Here is a 23,066-nt window from a genome sequence, read left to right on the forward strand (position 1 = left end):
AGCCCCAAAGCATTTCCTGGCACCTTCCAACAAAGTTTGCTACGAATGCGTTGCTTTCATTTAGCTTAAATTGCAAAACATCCACTGTCCTCAAATAGAATAGGAGGCTGTTAAGGACTCAATTCTCAAAAATTGCTGTATCTTCTACGAACCTTTCCGTGACCACACACACACACACACCTGTTTGGTTTCCTGTTTGAAAATAATAAAAAATAACTACAATAAGGAGGTAAATGAAGTCCTTCGGCTATTTTTGTGACCGAGTTTTTCATCATTACCATGGTGACCGTTAGGGCTTTTTTGCTGTATGTGTGTGTGTGTGTGTGTGTGTGTGTGTGAAATGTGTAAGCAAAGATCTGAAAGGTGTTATTATTATCATCATTATCAGCGGCGTCACCATCATTAAACTAGATCGAGCTTAGAATATTGGCAATCGAGAATCTCTTTTTTTCCTCCATTTTCTTGGGTCTTCCGTCCATACAAAAAAAATAAATAAATAAAAAGGCACGTCATCTCACCCAATACGTAAAAAGGTTTTTTTTCCCTCGAGAAAAAAAATCACCCAGAAAAGAAAAAAAGGTTGATTGTTCAATTTTTCTCTGCCCATCTTACCCATTCTAGTTCTTGATAGTACTTTATAATTTTGAAGTCACATCCCTCTTCACTTTTTCTTCTTTTCAAGGGCTGTCGATGAAATTTTTCTACTTTTTTGCCTCTTTTTCGGTGCTTCATGTTCCACGTACTCGTTCCAGTGCTCTGCCGGTGCTGTGAATTGTTGTTTAAACGCTGTACACAAGCTCCAACTTTACAAACACACCTTGTTTGGCTCTTGTTTTGGCAGCGTTTGTACTGAAAGCGATCCTCAGAGCACCGGTAAGACGCCGGGTTTGTTCTTTTGCTCCTACACGCTAACACAACAACCTTCGAAAGAAAATTCCCTTTTTCCAACGAGCCTTACAAACCGATTGCGTTGGAAAAAAGTATTACAAAAAAAAAGGAACAATGGTGTGGTGCACGCATTATGATAATCGATATGGCAAGTGCTTGCTTTTTATTATATCGCGAGAAGTGTCACGAAATAAACACTAACGAGTTTTTCGCTCAATCGGCACCTTCAGCACTCGCACTCGGTTTTAGCCAGGGGGGTTTTTGGGTGTTATTTTTTCATTTTCCCTCATCTTAAGATGCTCCTCTCATCCTTTCCGGTTGAGATCCCTATCGATGTGAGGATTTTTCAATTTTTCCACCACACCAAAAACAGAGGCTGGATGGTGTGCACTGTAACGCAAAAAACCCCCAATGTATGCTTTGGGGAAATTTTTATCCTTATCCAATATTGAACAAGACAACAGCGGGGATGTTGTGGAAAACCGTTTGAAATAAAATGCTACTTTTAATGCCTTCTTTCTCCGATAGGCAGCGAGTAACAAAAAGAAAGGCACACTTCAATAATGCTGTGTGCTTTATGTTATCACCCGTTTTCCCGTTGATTAAAGGCCCATCCACTTGGTGTTCCAATTGTCCCAAAAGTCACACCGATAAGCCTTCTCTTTCAAGAGCAATTTAACTGCTGAAACAAGAGCTCATTTTCCGTTTCCCCCGGCAAGAACAAAAAAAATCCACAACCCTTTAACCAGGTGTAATGGAACGTCTTGATGACACACCGTTAAAGTCGCATCCCGTAAGGAAACGCTTTCCAAACGCTAACGTTTCACGGGTCATGAACATCAGCCGTGGCCGATCTTAAGCACTTGCAAGCAATAAGGGTGAACGGAAAATGAAAATTAAGCACATCGGTTTGTTTTCCTTCCCCGTGTTTCGGACCGCCTCTTCTGCCTTCGTTTGGTGCTGCGTTAGACCGACACTTCCGGTGTACGAAACCCAAATCAGACCGTGTCAGCAATCCTCGCTTGGGCTTATGAATTATTGCCCTCAGATATGGGACGGTCCATTAATTTTCACCCATCTTCTAGGCAGAGGCAGAAGAGCCTTTTTTTTTTTGGTCTTGCTATTTCATCTTTCTGGCATTCAATTCTCGAAGGAAATGGCAAAACATTCCGTCGCGGCTCATTGCGGCACATTCCTTTCGCATTTCACCAGCTACGGAAAAGAATCAGTGCCAAAAGGTACATTTTTTAGGATAGATTATCTTGAAAAGGGGTGATCAATTCCATAACACTCTTCATTAAACTTCCATAGTATTAAAGGGGGATGCGACAATGGCGTTGGTCTTCACACGGCAGGACCGTGGTTCAAATCCCATCCGTACGTGATATTGGTAAGTTTCTTATGTCTAGAGTCTTATGTCTTATGGCTAGAGCATATACTACAGGTCTGATTATCACATACAAATTGTCAAGACAAGTTCTCAAAAACGCAAAATTTGAATTATGACAGCCGTTTGTGTTGTCAGTTGGAAAAAAAACTTTACGAGAGGCAAACTTTAAAGCGCACTGTCAAGAATTTGTCAAAACGGAGACTCGTATTTGTCAAAATGTTTTCCGTCACCTACTCGAAATGGAAAGGCGCTTTACTCACACGGTCCTGTGTGTTTACATTTCATTTTCTTAAGCAGTTCCAACCAAAATGTGAGCATTTTACTTAACAAAGGATATTCTCGAAGAAAAGGACCGGAAAAAGTATCGTCGGGCGTCTTGCTGCTTATTTGTTTCCATTTCTAATGACATGTTTTTGGGCCAAAATTTTTCTTCCAACATATTTAAACACTTTAAACAAATATTTAAATGCCACGGTTTAAAGTTGGTTGAGCAATTGTTTTATTAATATCATTCCCGGTTCCATTTTGGTAACTTCCCTCCGCAAGAAACCACAGCGTAGCAGCCAGCATTTCTTTTGGCGTGAGTCCTTTTGCATTTACGGCCGGAAACTTGGGCTCAATCTCATTAAGAATATCGAAGAAATTTTCCTTCGATATACGAAAAATTTTCTTAAATCTGAAAAGAACAACCTCGAGAACATATCAAAAAGGTTTTACACAAAAGTTTCACAGGTTAAACTCATGCTTCAAGATCTTCCGTTTTTTTCATCATCACTACTGTTATCATCGATCACATGATTTGAAAACAAATAATTTTGAAACACAAAATATCTTCTCAACAAGAACAGTTCACGCTTTTGGTTTTGTTTTTGTTGGCTTCATCTCTTTGACAGATTGAAGGTTTAAAGGTTTAACGAAAAAAAATAATGTTTTAACGAAATTTGTCTGTCGCAAGAACGGTTTCATAATGCAAGTTTATTTTTCGTTTGTATTGACAAGCTTGTCTTGAGACTTTTCCGTTTGTAAGAGATAATCAGGCCTTATGTCACCAAATAATCTAGAGTTTTTTTCTTCACTAGACCATTGACACAGCTTACTTCGTTTATTCTTTGTATTTTTGGCGTCATCGGGCAAATATTTTTGACCCACAAAATGGCTCAGAAAATCAAGAGCATATCAATTGGCCATTCTTTTACGAAGTTGGGAGATATCGTTTATGACATAAGCGTGTCTCATAAAACAATTTGCATTATTTTAGAAGGTCGAATTGTCATGAAACTTGTAACTCTACTTGACTTGTTTTACGAGAGCTGAATTTTCTCCAAAAGCTGTATCAAAAGAAGGTTTCGGAAAGCACCCTCAGCCATGTGGATTCCGACCAAACGTTTGTCCAGTGACTTAGCTTAGCTTTCTATAAGTTTTTCCTTAACTCAAAATTTTAATTGCAACTGATCAATTCCCGGTACCTGTACAGTGTGATTCTTCGATGTGCCTTAGGCCCAGTGCAGATATGATGTCGCTTACCACTGATCAATAACCCGTTACACATTAAAAATTAAGCATGTAAAACTCGATTGCGTCTTTCCATTCCTCGTGCTTTATAAAAGATTACCATAACGCATGAAGGTATGCAATTCGCTAAACAAACGATCACTTCTTGACTGTGTTGACAATCGTAAATGCTCCCAAAGTTTTCCAAACATCAATTCACCTGATCGTGTAACTCAAATATTCCACAAAACGGGCTCAAGCTGGTTTAGGAATAACAGAGCTGTAAGCAATTTCCCCACCGCGACCAACTCTGATTCCCATCCATTAGCTCCGTACATCATCAAATACCTTTTCGCGCTAGAATATCCTTAAATTTTACAAAGCACTTTACGAAGGATTTAACTTTCTAAAGTAAGTTTTATGACCCCCTAGTAAGCAAGCCAGTCAGCCAGCCATTTGCTGCATGTAAAATTGCACCAAAATTGAACCATTCCGTTTTACAACCCACCACCACCATATAAATACACGCACATCGAGCAACAACAGCAAAAAACCCACCGTAACTCTTTCATACTCGATAGCTGGATGTCGTAAACGGTAACAGCACTGCTACATATGTACACTAACAGCCCTCCTAGTCCTTTGAAAGTGCCATAAAAAAGGTGTTTCAAATGGGCGAAATCCGGTACGGCACGATGCGTAACGCGATTCGACCATTCGACACCGGTCCCTACTTTACGTACGCTACACTACGCGGCGCTTATGAAGAATGTGAATGGCTTGGGAGGTCTGAATGGATGGGCACAATCATTCACCATTTCGGAACCGATGGCTGAATCGACCGACCGACCGACCGGGTTCGCTACCTCACACGATGATCTTGCTTTTACGCCGCCAAATCAAATCCTGCCTCACACAAATCGAACCCATCGGTGCTTAGGGCTAGCAGGCAGTAGCCTAAATGGTTGGTGTTTTTACTGTCTGCTGAAGGTACCCCGTGCTCCAAGGTTCGAACACTAATATACGACTGCTTTCAACCGATCATTCCGGGTTGCCCATATTTACGACCTGATCCTAAGTTTACGATTCCTGCTCAATCCACCCAATCGGCACACGGGAAAGTATCGTGCCGGGGAGATGATTTTAATGAACATACTTCAACCGTTCCGAAACGCAAGAAAGAGGCTAACAAAAATCAGGAAAAAGATACAGCCCGGAATGAGTAAAGCCCCTGTCAGTACCATTCACATCCAAACGGTGAGTGTTTGCTGTCATGTGTGATTTGGGCAAGGAAGCAAACAAAACATGAGATACGGATACGGTTTGCTTGTTGCAAGATACGCACGCACTTCCACCCAGTTACGGTGGGCTTCACTCACGTGCAATTTATGGCCCATCCATCTTCAAATATGATGGTATCCTTTTCCGATCGCAACGGTCAGATCGACGGGTGAATCGGCTTGGTTATTGATGGGTCATTTGCCTGGTAAAATTGTACCGAACAGTCCATACACACACACACACAAATCGCCTGAAGACACTTTGATTTTGCCTCTCGAGCTGATGGAGTTGCACCAATAAAGGATTGAGTAGTGAAATCATAATTGAACACACATCACTTCAAAACTTTGACCGGGCTCGTGAAGTGAACGCACGTTCTGCAATGCAAATCAACCCAGCCTTCAAACCCCAGGCGTTAGCCACATGTCGTTGACAGGACCGGGATCGAGATGTGTACCGTGTACCGCATGATGGTGCCTCAAGGTAAACCGGAAACGTACAGTAAGCATCTTCGTGAAAAGGAAAGCCGAGAGTCTTAATTTCTTCCCGGCCTATTCTAAGCATGATTGAGGGACGGCTTCTCGGCAGGGTGCTCTAGCACTCGTTAGGGTTAACAGACAACCACAAACTTTGTCTGCTAGTAACGAATCCAACGACGGTGAACTTTTGCCTCACGCACCCGAGCAGAGCATGCAGGAGAAACCTTCATTCTGCGCTAGTCTTTCTCGTGTCCCTTGCTTCGCCCTTTTCCTCAAATTAATGTGTCACTTTTCATCAAGAATAACTGATGAAAGATACCCGAAGCCGAAACCGGGCACCTTTCGGTCACGAATGGGGAGATTGACTTTTGTATTCAGCGGCTGTCCTGTTGATACCTTGGAGTTTCAACGTGACGGGGACTCTTGAAGGGGAATTGATTTTTTGCCTAGCGTAATATTACTTGGAGGGACTTAGTCGTTCATTAGAGTGGTCTTTAAAAGATCATTTTATAAAGATTTTTACACTACTACACGATATATGCTATGCGGATTGCATAGTATGGGATAACGTACATTTACCGCCTAAAAGTATGCATTTTTTTCGAACCATCTCCTTCGCATTACAACTCGAATCAAATACAGCATCGTTATGTCTTCCATCCCACAAACAGGCACACACTAACGCACATGGTGTACTGCCAAAATATCCTTCTAACACGCTTGCTAAACCCTAAGCTCATTTGCCACGACATCGCCATGGTACAAAACCGAAAATCTCATTTAATGGGTTTCGAAGTTTGATCCTTGTCAGCCACCATCAACCAGCGGTACACAGCTATATTCCCGTGACTGTTGGAACTCGCCCCAAAATAGGCACACGGACCACGTTTTCCCATCCGTCCCCCGGTCCCGGTCGTGGACTCGCCCGTCCGGCCGGGTGACGGATTGAATAACGAAATTTGATTGAATAGATAAGTTTCAATTGAATTACGGTCTTAGAAGACGACGCCGGATGTTGGAATGGCACGGTCACAACTCCGATGCAACAACGGTCTCTCTCTGTATGTGTGTGTGTGTGTGTGTGCGTGTGTCACCAACCTGTCACAAAGGCAACAACGGCGCACCCAGCAATGCCCAGGAGAGATGCCAAATGCCGATGAAGAACGTGCCCGAGACCGTTACCACTCCGTCTATGTTTGTGTGCGTGCTTCGGTGTGCAACTTCTTTGCCTAAAGTGCCTGCTGGCAGCTCTCCATCTGTCCCCTTCCGGTACCCCAATGTGTTTGACGAAATGGGTTTATCCGTCCCCGAGTATTCGTAGTCGACCCCGCTGAAAAGGGCAGCTAACGAGCTTTCGGGTTAGGGATTACAACAACTCGAGAACAAACAACTTGTCGAAAGTGGTTACCAAGTTTCCGGAGGCTTCCCGGAGGCACGGGCAGCACAAATGGAGATCTGTTGCTGTCGTACCTTTTTTGGTTGGTATTTTCGGAGTGTCCACCCGACGGGAACGTTGTTGCGGTGTTGCATACATTTCGGGAGCAGTGTGAAATATGAAACGGATACTTACAACCGGTACAAAAGGGACAAAAGTTGCGACCGGCGGGCAATACATTTCTTGACGAGTTGCTTCAAACCATTTTGGTTCAGCACATAATGATCTTTTTCTTTTCAGATGACATTTGGATGGTTATCCTGTTGTTATAAGATAGTATCGAAGAAAAAATATTATATCAAGAATATCAACGCAAAAGATTAGTCTATACATGATTGAAAGAGCATCGTTGTTGCATTAATTTGCTTTTCAGTTTGTCTCTCCAGCTGTTGCCAGAATTTGCGCATAAAGTTGTGATAATTTTTCACAACAAAAAAGGCTTCTTTTCCAGCTTTCAAACCCTACCTCTACCAGTGTACTACTCCACTCTTAGGTAGATAAATGCTTTCACAATGGTTTTAGTTCTCCACTTTCTCGGACCAAACCTTCACACACAGGATAAGCAGCCAGTGCTTGTGCCCGTGGCGGAAATTCAAGGAATGTCCCATCAGAGAGCGAGAGTGGCCTAAATCTCGCACAAAGTTTGACCCTTGGTGAATCCATAAATTTAACGCACTCTTCCCAGCGAAAGATTAAGACTGCTTGGTACAGCTCGGTCGCTAGCAGCCAACACTACCGCGTAGCCTACCGGCTCCAAAATAGACGAGAACGACGAAACCGCCCATTAGTAGTTCCGGAGGCATCACGATGCCAAACTCCCCCTAAGCTGAGGCTTCTTGGATAGTACGGCAGCGCGTCGACAAAAGGACACATTTCCATGTTAAAAGATAATAATAGTTTTACCCTCCCTGTGGGGATTTGGTCCTCGTGGTACGGCGACAGGGTACTGTTCATTTCTCGACCAGTCCGGCTGCAGATGGCAGATGAGAATAGGACTTAACCGAAGAAGAAAAAAAGACACACACACACAGAGCCGTAAATTAACATTGTGCTTCGTTTGCTTCACTATTCTGTCCTTGGGGTGAAATAATCCAGCAGACGAATAGAGGAAGAAGTAGGAAAAAACTTCTCCGGATCTCGGACCAGAAAGTCAAAAGCAGATTCTCGACCACTTTCTCGCGACACTATCCTCCCTTCCTCTTCGGTTCACCACACCTCGACAACGACGTCCCGTTTGCGATGCTCTTTTAATGCATTAAAAAAATGATCGACTTACCCGAACGCCCATTTTACTTTTCAGCTGCAGCTCAGCCAGAACAAGCTGTCCGCAACGGGCGCCGCAACGACGACACCAACGTCGGCGGTGCCATCGACAACGGCGACGGTGGTCAGTGCAGTGCCAGTGTCTTCAATGGCAGTCACACCGACAACCGCGCTGTCCACCTCCATCAACCCCACCATCATCAGCTCCCACCCGAACGGTACCATTACCAGCCTCATCACCAGCAAGGCGCCTAACGGTGGCAGTGCAAGTGCCGATCCTAATGGACCACTCGCCGGGGCAGCTACCATCTCAGTGTCATCGTCTGCGGTCGGTACGTCCTCCATCAGTGCGGTCAGTGTGGTTTCGACGACGGGCTCCACCACCACGACAACCACACCGACTGCTGGAACAGGCCAGGCTGCTCAATCTGCTGCTGCTGCTACCCAACTACCCGCCACTACCGCCGCCACCACCAACACCGCCGTTGCTACGAAGCTGGAGCAAAAACCGGTCGAGTGTAACCTGTGCCATCGGAAGTTCAAAAATATTCCCGCCCTGAACGGACACATGCGACTGCACGGGGGTTACTTCAAGAAAGACTCGGAAGCGAAGAAATGTGATAAGAAGGAAAACACTGGCCCACCACTGCAGACGGCTAGTGTTGGTGTGAGGGCCTTGATCGAGGAGAAGATCATCAACAAGCGCAGCAAGGATTTGAAGGTATGGAAACGTTCTACAAGCTCTATTAATGTGTTGTAATTGCTGTTTCTTTTTACTACTGTTGGATAGATTGTTGATTGGAGTTTTACGAAAGATGGCAATATTGTGCTTTTTTTGCTGGAATGATGAACGAAAAACTCGTTTTGCATTCGTCATTGCATAATTTTAGGCGTTATTTTATAAATCAAGAATAATACTCTTTAAGATTTAAATTAACTTTAGATTCATTGAAGTACAAATAAATCCTAGTCATTACATTTTAATAACCAAGACCGCGTTGTACAACCTGAATGACGTGAAAAACTAAAACTCTGCAACAATCTAGCCCACCTCTATGTGTACTTATGATTTCGTACGTCTTTCGTTCCGTTTCCTAATGTGTCGTATCTTTCTTTGGTGTACCGTTTCGTGCCACCGCGCGTTTTGGTAATGATAGAATCTCTTATTGAAGGGTTCATTCGTCGTGCCGGCACCACCGCTAACCGCCCGTCGGCTGATCGACGCCAACGAAGCATTCCTCTCACCGAAACCGAGCACGGTTGCGATCGTCTCCACATCCAACGGTACCACCCAGATCATCAACACCGCCACCCTACACTCCAAGGCAACGCTCATTAACGTCACCAGTTCACCCCAGTCCATCAGCACGTCATCTGCACCTTCGATAACGATTAATGGCCTAGCAACGGGTGCCACAACTACCACCACCGTCAATGGTACGGAACTTAAAGATGCCACCCTGATCGAACTACTAAAGCGAGGCACTAAGGTGGCGGTGAAACGAGCGGCTTCCACCGGTGACACTTCCACCATCCTATCGCTCCAGCAACCTACGAGCAATCCAACGATCTCTTCCTCGTCGATCACCAACCACGCTACGACGGCACAGCTGATCACATCGGCCAACTCTCGTACCGTCACCGTTCTGCCCGGTGCGACACTGTCCACCACGACGAAGATGTCGCCCACGATCACCGGCACGAGTCTGATGACGAATCCCACCAACGACGGTAGTCCACTGTCGCTTACCATATCTCAAACGCCAACTTCTACCCCCGGCGATGTGTTCACGCTCGCCTACTCTACCGACTTTGGCGATGGTGATGTGTACAGTGTAAGCGACACGGCCATGCTACTGCAGGCCGTCGATCCGATCCAACTACTGCAGGATTCAAACTCGACTGAACCGCTCGATGAGATCGCTCTCACCGATTACGGCTCCATCAGTGATCAAGGATTTACACCATCACGTCAAATACAAGCCGTACTAGACTCGCCACTCCCGGAAGGACTTGCTGAGTTTGGAGCACTGCACTCCAAAGATTTTAGTGTACTATACGGTGGCACAACGGCAGCGGGCGAGGTGAACGGAGGTCCAACGTCCTCCACCACCAATCTGCTTCAATCATCCCCATCAGGACCTCATCTTTCGCCGCTTCCATCACCACTGGCCTACCCAACGCCACCGGCATCACACGAGGCGGTTGCACAGGCATCGCCTTTCCTGGACGATTCGCGTCACTTCACCGATGCCGGTTCCTTCTTCGACGACAAACGGGGAGCGCAAAGTTTCCTCGACGATGGGTTCTTCAAGACCGAACCGAAGGACGGTGATTCGAAGGTGTCCGACAGCGAGAAGATACTCGCCCTCAAGCACGAGCTGCTGGACGAAAACCACGACCTGTTCCGAGCGAACAAACACCTGCTGGATGAGCACTGTTCGGAGCTGTTCAAGACGGAGGATAGCTTTTTCGCCTCCGAATCTAAACCCACCTCCGTGGATGGAACGTCCAAGATGAATCTGGACTTTCTCGACGATGCTCAAGTGTTTATCGAGGAAACGCGGAACACGTCCTCGCCCCTTTCGAATGCTTTCTTCTCCGCTACCATGTCGTCGGCGGCTGAGGTTAAAGAAGCGCTCGAGGAAGTCTTACCGAACGATGATGACGATGACATTGGTGTGACGGAGGGAGACATCGATCTGTACTACCTGAATGGCCTTTCCTCACTGCAGTCACAGATGATGCCCAATTCGGACGATCCGTTACTGTCCTCCTCACCGAAAGACTTTGCCCACCGGCAGCATCAGAAGTTTCTCTTCGAACAAAGCCAAGCCGCTCAGCAGCACCAGCTTCAGCAGCATCAGCAACAGCTTCAGCAGCAACAGCAGCAACTTCAACAACAACAGCAACAACAGCAGCAGCAGCAGCAGCAACAGCAACAGTTGCTTCAACAGCAGCAACATCAACAACAACAGACAGGCGTTAATGCCATCAATCAATGCATGCCTCCCAGTGCCAAAAAATCGAAACCCTCAGACGTTGAGTCGAACACACCGCTCACGGTGCAAACCGATCCCATGCCAAAGGACGCGGACAGTGTGTTCCTCAGTCCAAGCAGTCTCTCCTCACACAGCTGCTCCTCGTCATCGTCCTCTTCCTCACTATCGTTATCGTCGGTAGCTTCGCCCAGGCTGCAGCACGCTCTCCTAGGCAGTGCCAACTCCGGAGGTCCCGTGTGGCCTCGCAAACGGTCCCAAACGTCTTCATCCACTGGTGCCACTAACGTTTCTAGCCTTCCTGTCGGCCAGCGTAAGCCCACAATCTATCTGTCAAAATTGCGACGATCCACCACGTCACTCCTGCCAGCGTTACACTACACCCCTTCACCGATGCTAAACCCCGAACGTATCGGAACGACCGGGCTATATTCAAACGTCAACCATGCACGATCGACGGGTGCTCCGGACGTAGATCTCGACTCCACGATGGACAGCACGAGTGACATCTTTTCCGAGCCTCCGCTACCGATCCGTCCCCGGATCAATCTCGGACCGGACTATCAGGCAACCCTGCCCGAATGTACGCGACCCGTGTACGGTGGACTTCAGCAGTTTCATGCCGCCCAACAGGCCCAGCGTCTCTGGGATCCGGCGTTAGCTCCGAACGAGCGTCAAGTGCAACGGTTCATCGAGCTCGCCCGATCGTCCGCCGCACCGCTCGGATGCCACACGGAGGAGAACGCCTTGCGTGCACTGCTGGAAGCAAATGGTGAGATTCAGCAGGCCATTCTCGGTATGTTGCAGGGTCCACCCGCCACCATACATCGCCGCTGGACGGCGGACGAAATCGAACAGCTTATCCAGGGTCTGGAGGAACATGGGAAAGACTTTCACCGCATTGCGCGTGATTTGCTTCCCGGCAAATCGACTGCTGACTGTGTGCAGATGTACTACTTCTGGAAAAAGCTCGGAATCGATTACAAAAGCACGACGACTCTGGCCGGCCCGAAGTATGCCGGATTGCATGGATCTCCGTCGCCAACACCATCGCCACCTGCGCCACCACCCCCGGTAGAAGATCTTCTGCTGGATCATCTCGACTATACGGTCAATGCTGGCACAGGGACGACGACCCTTGCCAGATCGCATCAGCCCGGTCAGAATGGAAATCTGCAGCAAAATGGCAACCACACCGTTAGTGACGTCCGACCGCATGTATGCGAGGTTCCTGACTGTTCAGCGGTAGGTTATCTTATCTCCCTTTCTGCTTACAGATACTTTCGTTTGAATTTGTTTAATCCCCTATACAATCGGGTTTCTTCGAAGGGCCTCGAGTCCTTTACCATTTAATCTCATCTGCCCATCTACATAACTAACCATGCACTAATCAATTCGCTCGATCTTTTGGTATTCTTAGTTCCGTTTTAAGCCCTTCGAAGGAAACTAACTACTTAAAAAAGGGTTTTCCCATTGTGTCCATCCCTACTTCAATCTCTCTTGCTCTCCCCTTATCTATCTATCTCCACTATTTCTGTGTCTCTATCTCTCTTTCTCCGCAGAGCTTTTCGTCCAAAGCGGCCCTCCACGGTCACATCCGCATACATTGCATCGGGCGTAACCACAGCACAGTTCAAAATGGTAATTTCTTGAGTGCCGCCGGTAACCCCATTAACCCTAACCACATACCGACAAAGGATGACTATCCCTGCAAGGTGTGCGGCAAGTAAGATCACCCCATAAATGCTCGTTTTAACGAATTACAACCGTAACAACAACTTCACTCTCAACTCAACTCAAGATAGCAACCAAAATATATTCAAACAGCACAGCAAACAACAACAGAACAACAACAAACAGTTTGCCGTTTGGTTGTGTGCAATTCTTAGGTTGTGCAAGGGCGCCCTACACTCCACACGGGCAAACCGGTCCCTCCAGGTGCAGACGACGGGTGGTGGGCGGAGTGGGCGAGAAGAGGTGAAAGGGTACGACCGAATCCGACGATTCCCTTCATTTTTATTGGTCCTGGTTTAACGGGTTTCCTACCCAGTTTTACGACACAGAAAACTAATTGCAAGCGTTCAGACACCTTCACTGACACAATTTCACTCTTGCAACTTTTCGGCAACGGATTCGCTCGACACTACTTCTTCTTGTTGTTCTTCGCCCACTTCCGGCAAACACCGAGAGCAAAAGTTTCCCCCTTGGAGTGCGCCACATCTCTTATCAGTTGCATCAGTGAGATCTGTTTTCAACTAGTGTGTTTGTGTGTGTGTGTGTGTGTGTGCGTGCGCGTGTATGTGTACGTTAGTACGTTTCAGGATATTTTACCAAACAAAAACACCCACATTATTCAATCACACACATTAACAACAGTACAAAAGGACACCTAAACCACAGCAGGAAGCATCTCTTTAGGAGAGTGTGATCGCATGGCTGTATGCGTGTCGCATCCTTGCTTATCGTACGTATCCTTCTACCACTGCTGCCACTTGCTAAATTACTTAGGAACAAAATGTGCAAAATAATTTACTATAACTGTACCGAATCTCTCTTGCTCTCTCTCTCTCTCTCACTTTCTTTCTCACTTTCTCGCTCTTTTTCCCATTTTCTTGATTGTGTTATCTACTCTCGTTTTCTGCTACTACAGTCCTTAACATAACTTTACGAATCCTTTTTTATGAGGACAAATACTAGAAGAGATAGCTAAAACTCACAAGCTGCTCAAGCTCCCAAGCTCAATATTCAAGTAAGTTGTAGGCAATAATAAAACAAAAATTTTGTTGTTTTGGTAAACGCATATTTCATCCATTTAACTTCACTATGGAAGATATTTTTCTCGGGATAGTTCATGGATTTAAAAATCTCCAAAAATTCGCGTAGCTTTTGGCGACCTTTGTCAAAATAGATACATTTATCAAGCATTATTATAAATGGTTTTGGCTCCATATTTTTATATTTTGAACTTTGATAGTTTTATTGCCAGTTTTCAATCCAGTTTTTCAATATGAAATGACTTTTTAACAACTCTCTCGTTAAAATAACCTTTAATAACAAAAAATATATACAATATTAGACAAAAGATTTAGATAATCAGCTATTATGCATAATGAAAAATGGCATATTGTAGCTAGTGTTCAATAAATCGATAAGGTTTTGATATGTAGGTTATTTTGGCCGTTTCGATTAAAATATGGTCAAAAGAGATAAAATCTTACAATCAGTGTACAATTTTAGAAATAGAACAAAAACTGATTCATAGCTTTTGGCTTTTGGGCTGTAGATAGCTAAGATGCTGGTGAACATTTAACAAAATTTTGGTAAAATTATACCGAATGGTACTATCGAATGCAGCAGCATGAACATCTGGTATCAAAGAGATCTTAATCTTTTATCCATCTCTGTAAATCGCTTCTCCCGGGTAGTTAAAATCAGAAACCTGTACTGTATATAATACAATACACTTTTGAGCAAATTAAAATATTATAAGACACTTGAAAAATATAACAAAAATCACAACAATGCGAGAGCAGAGAGTTGTTTGGATAAAATTTGCAACTACCGAAAAAAAATAAATTGTAAAATAATACAAAAATGTACAAATATTGTGTATTATAGAGGCGATCCATTGATAAGTTGACAACGACGCCCGTCCACACACGGCAAGACCAGAGTTCAAATCCCATTTGGATTGACCCAGGACTGACTATCCAACTACTATTACTTACTAGAACAACAATTTTATACATCTCTTCTAGTTTTTGTTTTGTTGTAAAGAAACAAGTATTCCAGCTGTTAACGATTGTATTGGAGGCCATTTTGAGCGATATTTACAACATCTTGATCATCCCTTACTTAACCTCAACTAACGCGTACATGTCTGAGTGTATGAACGAGTGTATGTATGTGTGTCTGCGTACTTGTAGATGTATTTATGTGCTGTCTGTTGTGTTCTCGAGTAAACTTATACTGTGCTTTTAAAACGAGCATTCTCCGGGTGCAACACCCCTGAGTGCTTTTAGTACTTCCCTAGCAAGGGGGACCACCGACTTTGGGTGCCCTGTTCTCTTCATCTGTTCTGTTTTCTCCTTTTCCTTTCAAATGCTTGCTGTTCACCTGTGTCCTAGAGGAATGAAAGACGGTTGAGCGAAGCTTTTGCTTCCAGAACAAAACACTCACACTAGCCACTATACTGTACTACCTTCTTTACTAGCTGTTGCTACTACTTACGCTACTATCTACTATCACTACTACACACTCTTACTATCGCTCATCTACTACCGCTGCTCTACTTGCCTACAATAGTGCCGATGTGTTGTTTTACCAGCGAGCCAGCTAGAAAGAAACCGCTTCTTACGTCAATGTGTGTGTATCTTGCGTCCAACCTGTGCTTCTAGAGCGTAGTTGTGAACAACTCAAACGACTTCACTCAACTAACATAGCAGAAACATCGAACTGAATACTGACATACACTCCCTCCATTTCATCTACTACACTAAACGTTGATTAATTGTTATCTGTATCTTCCATTCCTCCTTTCTCTGTCTCTCTCGTTCCCGCCCACCGAAACACCTGAAGGGTATTCAATAAGGTAAAAAGCCGAAGCGCTCACATGAAGTCACACCGGCCGCAGGATGCAAGCGATCAGCTGCAGCACCAGCTACAGCTTCACCAGCAACAGCTGCAGCAGCAACAACGTCAGCAGCAGCAGCAGCAGCAGCAAGATAATGAAAAGCAAGCAACACCCGAAGAAGGCACGCAACTGCAGCTAACAGTGACAAAGTGAGCCCAGAGCTAGCGCAGAGAGCTAAAGTAAAGGAACCGCATCTAGACAATCTGTTTGCCAAAATATTACAAAAAACAAACAAACAAACAAACACACAAAGCTGTAAATGTAACGGCCACAAACACAGAGAAAACCACTGTTCACCGTTATCACCACCAGTTTTGATGAGGGGGAAAAAACACACGAGTCGAAAAAGAGTGACAAAACTTTACACTTAACTAAACGAAAGGTTGTTAAAGCTAAAAATTACCGAAACGGTCAGTTGGGAGAAGAAAAAAAAAACGCCCGATTGATTGACGCAGTTAGAAGTTTTGTAACGCAAAAACAGGAAAAGAGAAAAGCAAAAGTCATGACAAAAGTCCCTCGCCCCCAATCTACCCACACTCGCGCATCCCCTCACAATCTCCCATGATGCCTAAACCGTTTGTAGTTGTGTAAGGAGTGTACTGTGAAAATACCAGGTCAAATTATGTAAACTTCCAACCGTAAAAAACAAAAAAAAACCAATGTGGTCTCTTATCAAGCAACAACAAAACTTACCTATTTAAGCAGACAAGCAAACCAGGCACAGGTCAGGTGAACAGTTGTGAAAAAAGAAGTGAGAAACTTTAAAATCTCTTACTACAAAATGGCGCCCACAATGTAAGGACACTAAAGCTCAAGCTCGTATACACTACGAGCGATGAATAGTGTGCTGCACGACGTAGTGGTGTATAGGCGCGGACGTATGTGTGTGTATATGGGTGTTTTTTGTACACAAAGTGAGGTTTTTTCGTTGTTGAATCTTTCTACTCTAGTCGTAAAGTTCGGAAAACTACTGCTCAACTTACGCTCTCACACACTGGAAGGATGAATGTGTTGGAGGGTGTATATTAGTAACGCACAGTGGCATAAAAAAATAGGGCAAAGCTTCTGACCACGGCTGTTGGCGTATCGATGTTTTATGTAGGATTAATTGTACATAACAAACTTTGTGTTTCCGTTCTAAGTATATACACACACACATACATACGTACACAAATGCACATTCATTGTAACCCATCCACTTACAGCGTTTTAGCTAGGCTTAAGTGAGCTACGCGTTGCCATCTGCATCATCAACCAGGCCATCACAGGAAAGTACATGTGTGTGCGTGTCCGTGTTCATGGCTGCTCTTAGAGAATTGAATCGTGTGCTCTAAACGATGGAAGTGTTGCAAGCGATTGTAACACTTAAGTACACATTTTTTCCACACATGGTGGCCAACGTACCGACTCTCGTTTTGTCCCAGTATTATCAACAAACGGAAAAAAGCGGCTCTTCCTTCCTCCCGAAACACAAAATCACAATCACAGGAATATCGTTGCCAATGGATTTGTTACGCGCGTTGTGTGCTGTGTGGAGGTGTTCCTTTAACCATGCCGAGCAGCTCTAGCAGTGACTGGCAAACCCGAAAATAAGTGCCGCAGTAAAGAAAGCAACGAAAAAGGAAGCACTTTCTTTAAAGGAAAGAAGAAGTAAAAAAACTCAAACTCAAAACACAACAGATTCAAAAAAAGACATACATTGAAATGTAGAAAATATGTGGTATAGGAGTAAAAGAGACACAAAAACAGAAGAAGTAATAAGATAAAAGGTATAAAAAAGATACAAAGTAGTGGGCTGAAGGCGATACATCTATTTCCTAACGAATTACTTTAAAGTTTTACCTAAGCAAAGATGTGTAGCAAAAAGTTGAAGCAAAGGAAGCAAAGAAGAGGAAAGGAGATTAAAAAAAAAACAGAACCGTAAACTTGAAACATGGTTGTATCTAGAACTTAAGTGTTGATCAATGTTCTTAATTCTATAAATGATTGAATTGTAAGTTAATGGATGCTAATGTGGTAAACGCAAATTAGAATAGAGAAAGAGAGAGAGAGAGAGAGAGACCAAGTGATGGAAATAAGCTAAACAACAAAACAAAACGCGCACCGATCATTATATCCGGCACAAATGTAAGGGAAAGTTCTTACGATCGTTTTTAAGAAAAGGGATGTAGATCATGTACGAGAAGAGAGTGAAACAGAGGGAAACGATTCGAAAACGTGATTAAGCATTGATAACAGGGTTGTCTTGTAAATTTTCCAACTTCACTCACACTCAACACTCGCTCAGATTCGTCATACAGACAACAACGGGGAAGAAAGACTCTCTATCTCTCCATCTAATGTCCCCCCCCCCCCCCCCCCCCCCCTTCGTGTCAGGCGCACACTTTCCCCGTACGAAAAGAGGAATCGATCGAGATATATCAGTGTTTTTGTAGTAGTATATAAATTTATTTTTCTACTTCCGAATCCACTTTGATAATTGAAAACTTTCGAGTTCCATTCGAACTAAAATGGCAGCAACCAAAAAAACAAATAAGAAAAATCTATTTGCTCATTGTTACAGCAATCACTTGGCGTGTGTGGGGATGTGACAAAATGTGTGTCTGTGTGTGTGTGATCAGTGTGAAAGGTAGCTCGGAACATTTAAAATTTCGGATCTTACTGTACATTGACTTTCATTCTTTCGCTGTCAAACAGGGTGTGCTCTTGAGTGTGGTTAGAGATTTTTTGACTTGCAACCTGATGAGGGTAGCTCTATTTATGTTAGCAGCATATTTACAGTGTAGCACACAACAGTTGTTTTTCATCGCGAAACTCTTGAAATGTGATATTTAATATCTGTTTTTGAACAACAATACAACTCCCCTTTAAAGTGTAGCTCAAAATTGCTCAAATAGCTGGAAATGTGTTATAGTAACGTGCAGTTTTTTTTTTCTCCTCTAATTAGTTTACTTACTAGAAGTGACAATCAGTCCTTTCTACCATCTGTCAGATGCTCAAATTATTAATTATTAAACCCTTTCTCCCTTATTATTTCCTTGCTCAATATGCTCCAAGATGTTGGTGATGGCTTTAGCGACAAAACATAAAAAAAGGGGAAAAACAACTAGAAACAAAAATCAAACACACACAAAAAGATGCATTACAGGCACAGGAAGGTGTGCGTGTGAAGCAAAAACACAAAAAAGAAACAATGGCAAAATCAAATACTCCGCGTTGTGATTTTTAACGAATTAACAAACAAACAAAAAATGCAAACGAAACCACAGAACGAGGAAGCAAAATACTCAAACAAAAGAAGAAAAGAAAAAAACTCTACACTAATCTTATCGCTGCTACTGATACTGATCGTTCGGTTTTTGCTGTTTGTATGGTTCTAGGACAATTTTAAGCTAAACAAAGTATGTATATCTGTCTAAGGCGGAGTGTTAAGCAAACGGTGTTACGATGTGGCACCGTTTAAAACGCACACGTACTTGAGCACATTCACTCAGCAGGCAAAAGTTACCTCCTGAAAGGAAAAATCGTGTTTTTGTTCATTTGTTTCGTTTTCTTCTTTTGTTACTATTTTAAGGTATAAAACGTTTACATGAACAAAAAAAAACAACAACAAGAACTAACTAATAAGATTTCGTACAAACATCCAAGTGTGATGTTCTATGCCTAGACTTACTACTACTTCTCTGTTTAACCCTGAAGAATACGATGATAAGCTTGATCCACGATGTAAAAAGGAAAACAAAACAAAGTTTGTGAAATTATAAGCCAAGAGGTGGCCCTCCGCGGGTCCCTAAAAGAGAATGGAAACATTAAAAACACTAAACTGCACGAAATGGAACGAAGAAATTGAGATAATAGAAGTTAATACATATCAGTTTTCTAGAAGAAATTTATGATAAAAACCAAAAACAAAAACTCTAAACTGCAAGTGTATTAAAGACAGCGGCCAAACGGCTCTTGTAAACTACCCGTACCGGAGAATGGAAGCGAAACGAAACGGGAAAAAATTGGTTAAAATGTATGTAAGGAGAGCCTTTTTTCTCGCTTAAAAAGAAGCGGAAAAAGGAGAAGATAGCAAAAGCAAGTAAAACAAAACAAACACTTTTAAACCCCTAACACGAAAGAATCAAACAAGCAAGTAAAGGATGCCGGTCGGATCGGAACATTCAACGGAAAAAAAATCAACCTTACGAAACCTTGTTGTGTACCTTGTATCTGTAAAAATTGTAACAATACTATGAAAATGCTGAAAACAACAACGTCGTCGCCTGTTTCGGAACGCGGAAAAGAAAAACTAGCAAACGTACAGTGGCTAACGTTTCCATTAGACGAAAGACGAATAGGAAATGGAAAAGAAGAAAAGCGAGAGAACAAAAGAGAGAGGACAAAATACAAATGATGCCAAATTAGTTTTTAATTGCCCGCATTGTTGAGACAACGAATTGTCCAATAGCAAAAAATCGACGGATCTTCCTTCTTTCCCTGTCAGTAAAGTATAAGTCTTCGTAATTGTTTAAATCGCACACAACCAAAAACAGCCAAATCGAGAAATCTCAATACAGATAAAGAAGCAAAACAACAAGCGTTTGAACGAGTGAGAGATAAAAGAACGAATAGAACAAAAAACAAGGGATAAAAAGGAATAAAATATTTAAAAGTAATACTCAATGACAATCCAAAGGCAAAAGCACTAAAACATTAAACAGAGCAAAAAAAACACACACACACACAGCAGTGGTAAAGTGAAACAAAATGGAAGCATACAAACATGAAATGGTTAAATGAAACAAAAGCTCTCCCGCTCTATCGGTCTCTCGCTCGCTTTCTCCCTTCGCCTGCTTGTTTGTACATAGTAAAAGAGGTCTCCTTGTTTGTATTGCAAAAACCACAATTCGTAGTGTGTAAGTTACGTATAGCGATGCAGATGCATTTTACTCTTTTGAGCACACGCACACACACACACACACACATGAACAAAATATAACTTTTCGTTTATTTAGTGGAATAATTTTGATTGAAATAATTAGTTTTAACAGTAAAGCCATGTTTTTAGGCTCTCGTCAATCGCTGTAGACCCTTCGCGAATGCCATCCAAGGAGTAATTCCTACACATTAATATATAAATGTTTCTTAACTGTGTATAAAAGCTTTTGTGTTTGTGAAACACTGTAAAGACATGCCCTACGTTGTTGTCCCTTCCCATCTATCTGCTAGACAAAGACACAAACACACCGCCAAACATCCCCTTTTTTCCGTTTACGTTGACGTTTGAGACGGATCAACGATAAGTTTCGTTTAGTAATTTAGTAATAGTAACGCATAGATTCAGTAAGAATTATTATAACCCATCGAATTTGGTAGGAATTAATTAGGAAAATGTTTAAACCATTTGAAACTGGTTTTCAAATGCACACGAGCTTGTGTTTTGTTGTGTTTTTCTTTTCTCTCTGTTTCGGTTGTTTGTTTTACACCTGTCCAATTACGTTGAACGTTCAGTGTTATTGCTTTAGGGTAAGTGCAATTGTTTTTTGTGGTTTTTTTTTTTTAAAATATTATCCTGTATTGTAAGTGAACCGTTTCTCACACACATGAATACGCATGGATCGACAGAAACACGTTAAGCTTCCTCACTTCTTACTGCTTTGTGTAATGGACAAATGGATTTCAGTGATGTGTTTGTGTTGGTGTGTGTGTGTGTGCGGGCGCGATCGTATTGCGATAGTATGAATATATTTATAAATGGAATTATCGAAAGTATATATTATACATCATTATCATTATTATGCAAATTAAGTAATCGTTATATTGTCTGTGCGGAAACGCAAAATCAAAGAAACGATAAGTTTACGGCACAATACACAAACAAACACAAAAACACACCGATGCTAACTTTGTGTGAGAAGTGGTATAAGAACAAGGTAAAAAAGCAAGACAAAAAGGTAAAACCGAAGCTGCTAAATCAATAACAAACAAGCATAAAAACGAGGGAAAGAAAAGATAAAAGAAAGTATGGAAAGGAGAAGAAAGTAAAAGAAACGTAAAAAAGAAAATTTCTTTTAATGAACAACCACTACTGTACAGTGAATAAGAGAAAAAAAAAACCAACACAAATGTAATATTTAAAGTTACACAACAGATGCATACACAAAGACACATACAGATAACGCACACATATACAAACAAAAGCGCAACGTTCTGCCAGCCAGCTCCAGCAAAAAATATAAATGTTTTTCACTGTTAGTTTTTAATGTGATTATATTGTAAGATGAAAACAATTGTTCTGGTGAAACAATGCACGCCAACGCGGTGAGAAGCACGAAAGACATTAAATGGACACAGCTGACAGCTGATGTTGAGGGAAACGTTACAAAAAAAAAAAACAAACAAACGAAGTCGATTAGTATATAATGGTGTGAGAACAGTCAAAGACAGAAAAACAAATGAGCAAAAGTAAACCAAAACAACACTTACAACAGGCGACTAGCGAATCACTGTGTTACTGTAACAAATCCAATCCCATTTTTGCAAATGTGCTATACAATGACGGTTTTGATTTTCTGTTTACTTATTAGTTTTACTCTGCTTAAGATTTGTTTAATAGCACGACTTGCACATTTTCTCTTTAACTATCTGATAAAATTATGATTGTTACCTGTACTAAAACAAAAGACAAATACCTGTTTGCTCATGCAATCTCTCACTCGTGGTTAGTGAAGCCCGGCCCGTTTTTTTGTAAATCGAGAATGAAAACGAAAGAACGAAAAAGAAAAACAAATCAATGTGTCAATTCGTTGAGCAACGGTCAAACGGTCATAGTCTGCAGTCAAGGAAAAAAGTAATAAAACAAAAATAACACACAAAAAAACCCAATCAAAACAGACAGAAACATTACACACAGACACATCGAAGCATTTTAGAAAAAAAAACATCGATCAGCGCAAAACAGATTTTATCAACGCAAAACGTGACAAAGGGAAGCCATTTTAATCGATCACTTAGCGGCCATAATAAAAGAAAAACAACAAATGCTTTTCACCAGCGAAACAACGAAACAAGCTTTTTATGCAGTTTGCCCGTAGCCCGATGGCTGCTACCTTATTATTGTGGTGCAATCTCCGTACTATTACAACGCAACGAATTCTGTGCGTAACGCAGCGTTACGAAGGCGTTACTGCTATTGGCCTACTGAGCACGTTTAACGCATACG

The 23,066-nt window shown here is 42.6% G+C and overlaps 2 protein-coding genes across 3 annotated transcripts in view; one reads left to right on the forward strand and one right to left on the reverse strand.

Moving 5' to 3' along the window:
* The window catches only part of LOC126556626 (serine-rich adhesin for platelets), a 111,501-nt gene extending 95,489 nt beyond the window's left edge, over positions 1-16,012 (forward strand). The window contains exons 7-10 of one of the 2 annotated variants that reach the window (XM_050212001.1): positions 8,265-8,948; positions 9,385-12,471; positions 12,789-12,952; positions 15,805-16,012. In XM_050212001.1, coding sequence (XP_050067958.1) covers positions 8,265-8,948; positions 9,385-12,471; positions 12,789-12,952; positions 15,805-16,012 — 4,143 coding nt within the window. The remainder of the gene's footprint in view (positions 1-8,264; positions 8,949-9,384; positions 12,472-12,788; positions 12,953-15,804) is intronic. The other variant, XM_050212003.1, reaches the window with a different exon arrangement.
* The window catches only part of LOC126559737 (zinc finger FYVE domain-containing protein 1-like), a 281,299-nt gene that overhangs the window by 56,514 nt on the left and 201,719 nt on the right, over positions 1-23,066 (reverse strand). The window lies entirely within an intron of this gene.

The sequence above is a fragment of the Anopheles maculipalpis genome, chromosome 2RL (assembly GCF_943734695.1).
Source record: "Anopheles maculipalpis chromosome 2RL, idAnoMacuDA_375_x, whole genome shotgun sequence".
In the NCBI taxonomy this organism is placed as follows: Eukaryota; Metazoa; Arthropoda; class Insecta; order Diptera; family Culicidae; genus Anopheles; species Anopheles maculipalpis.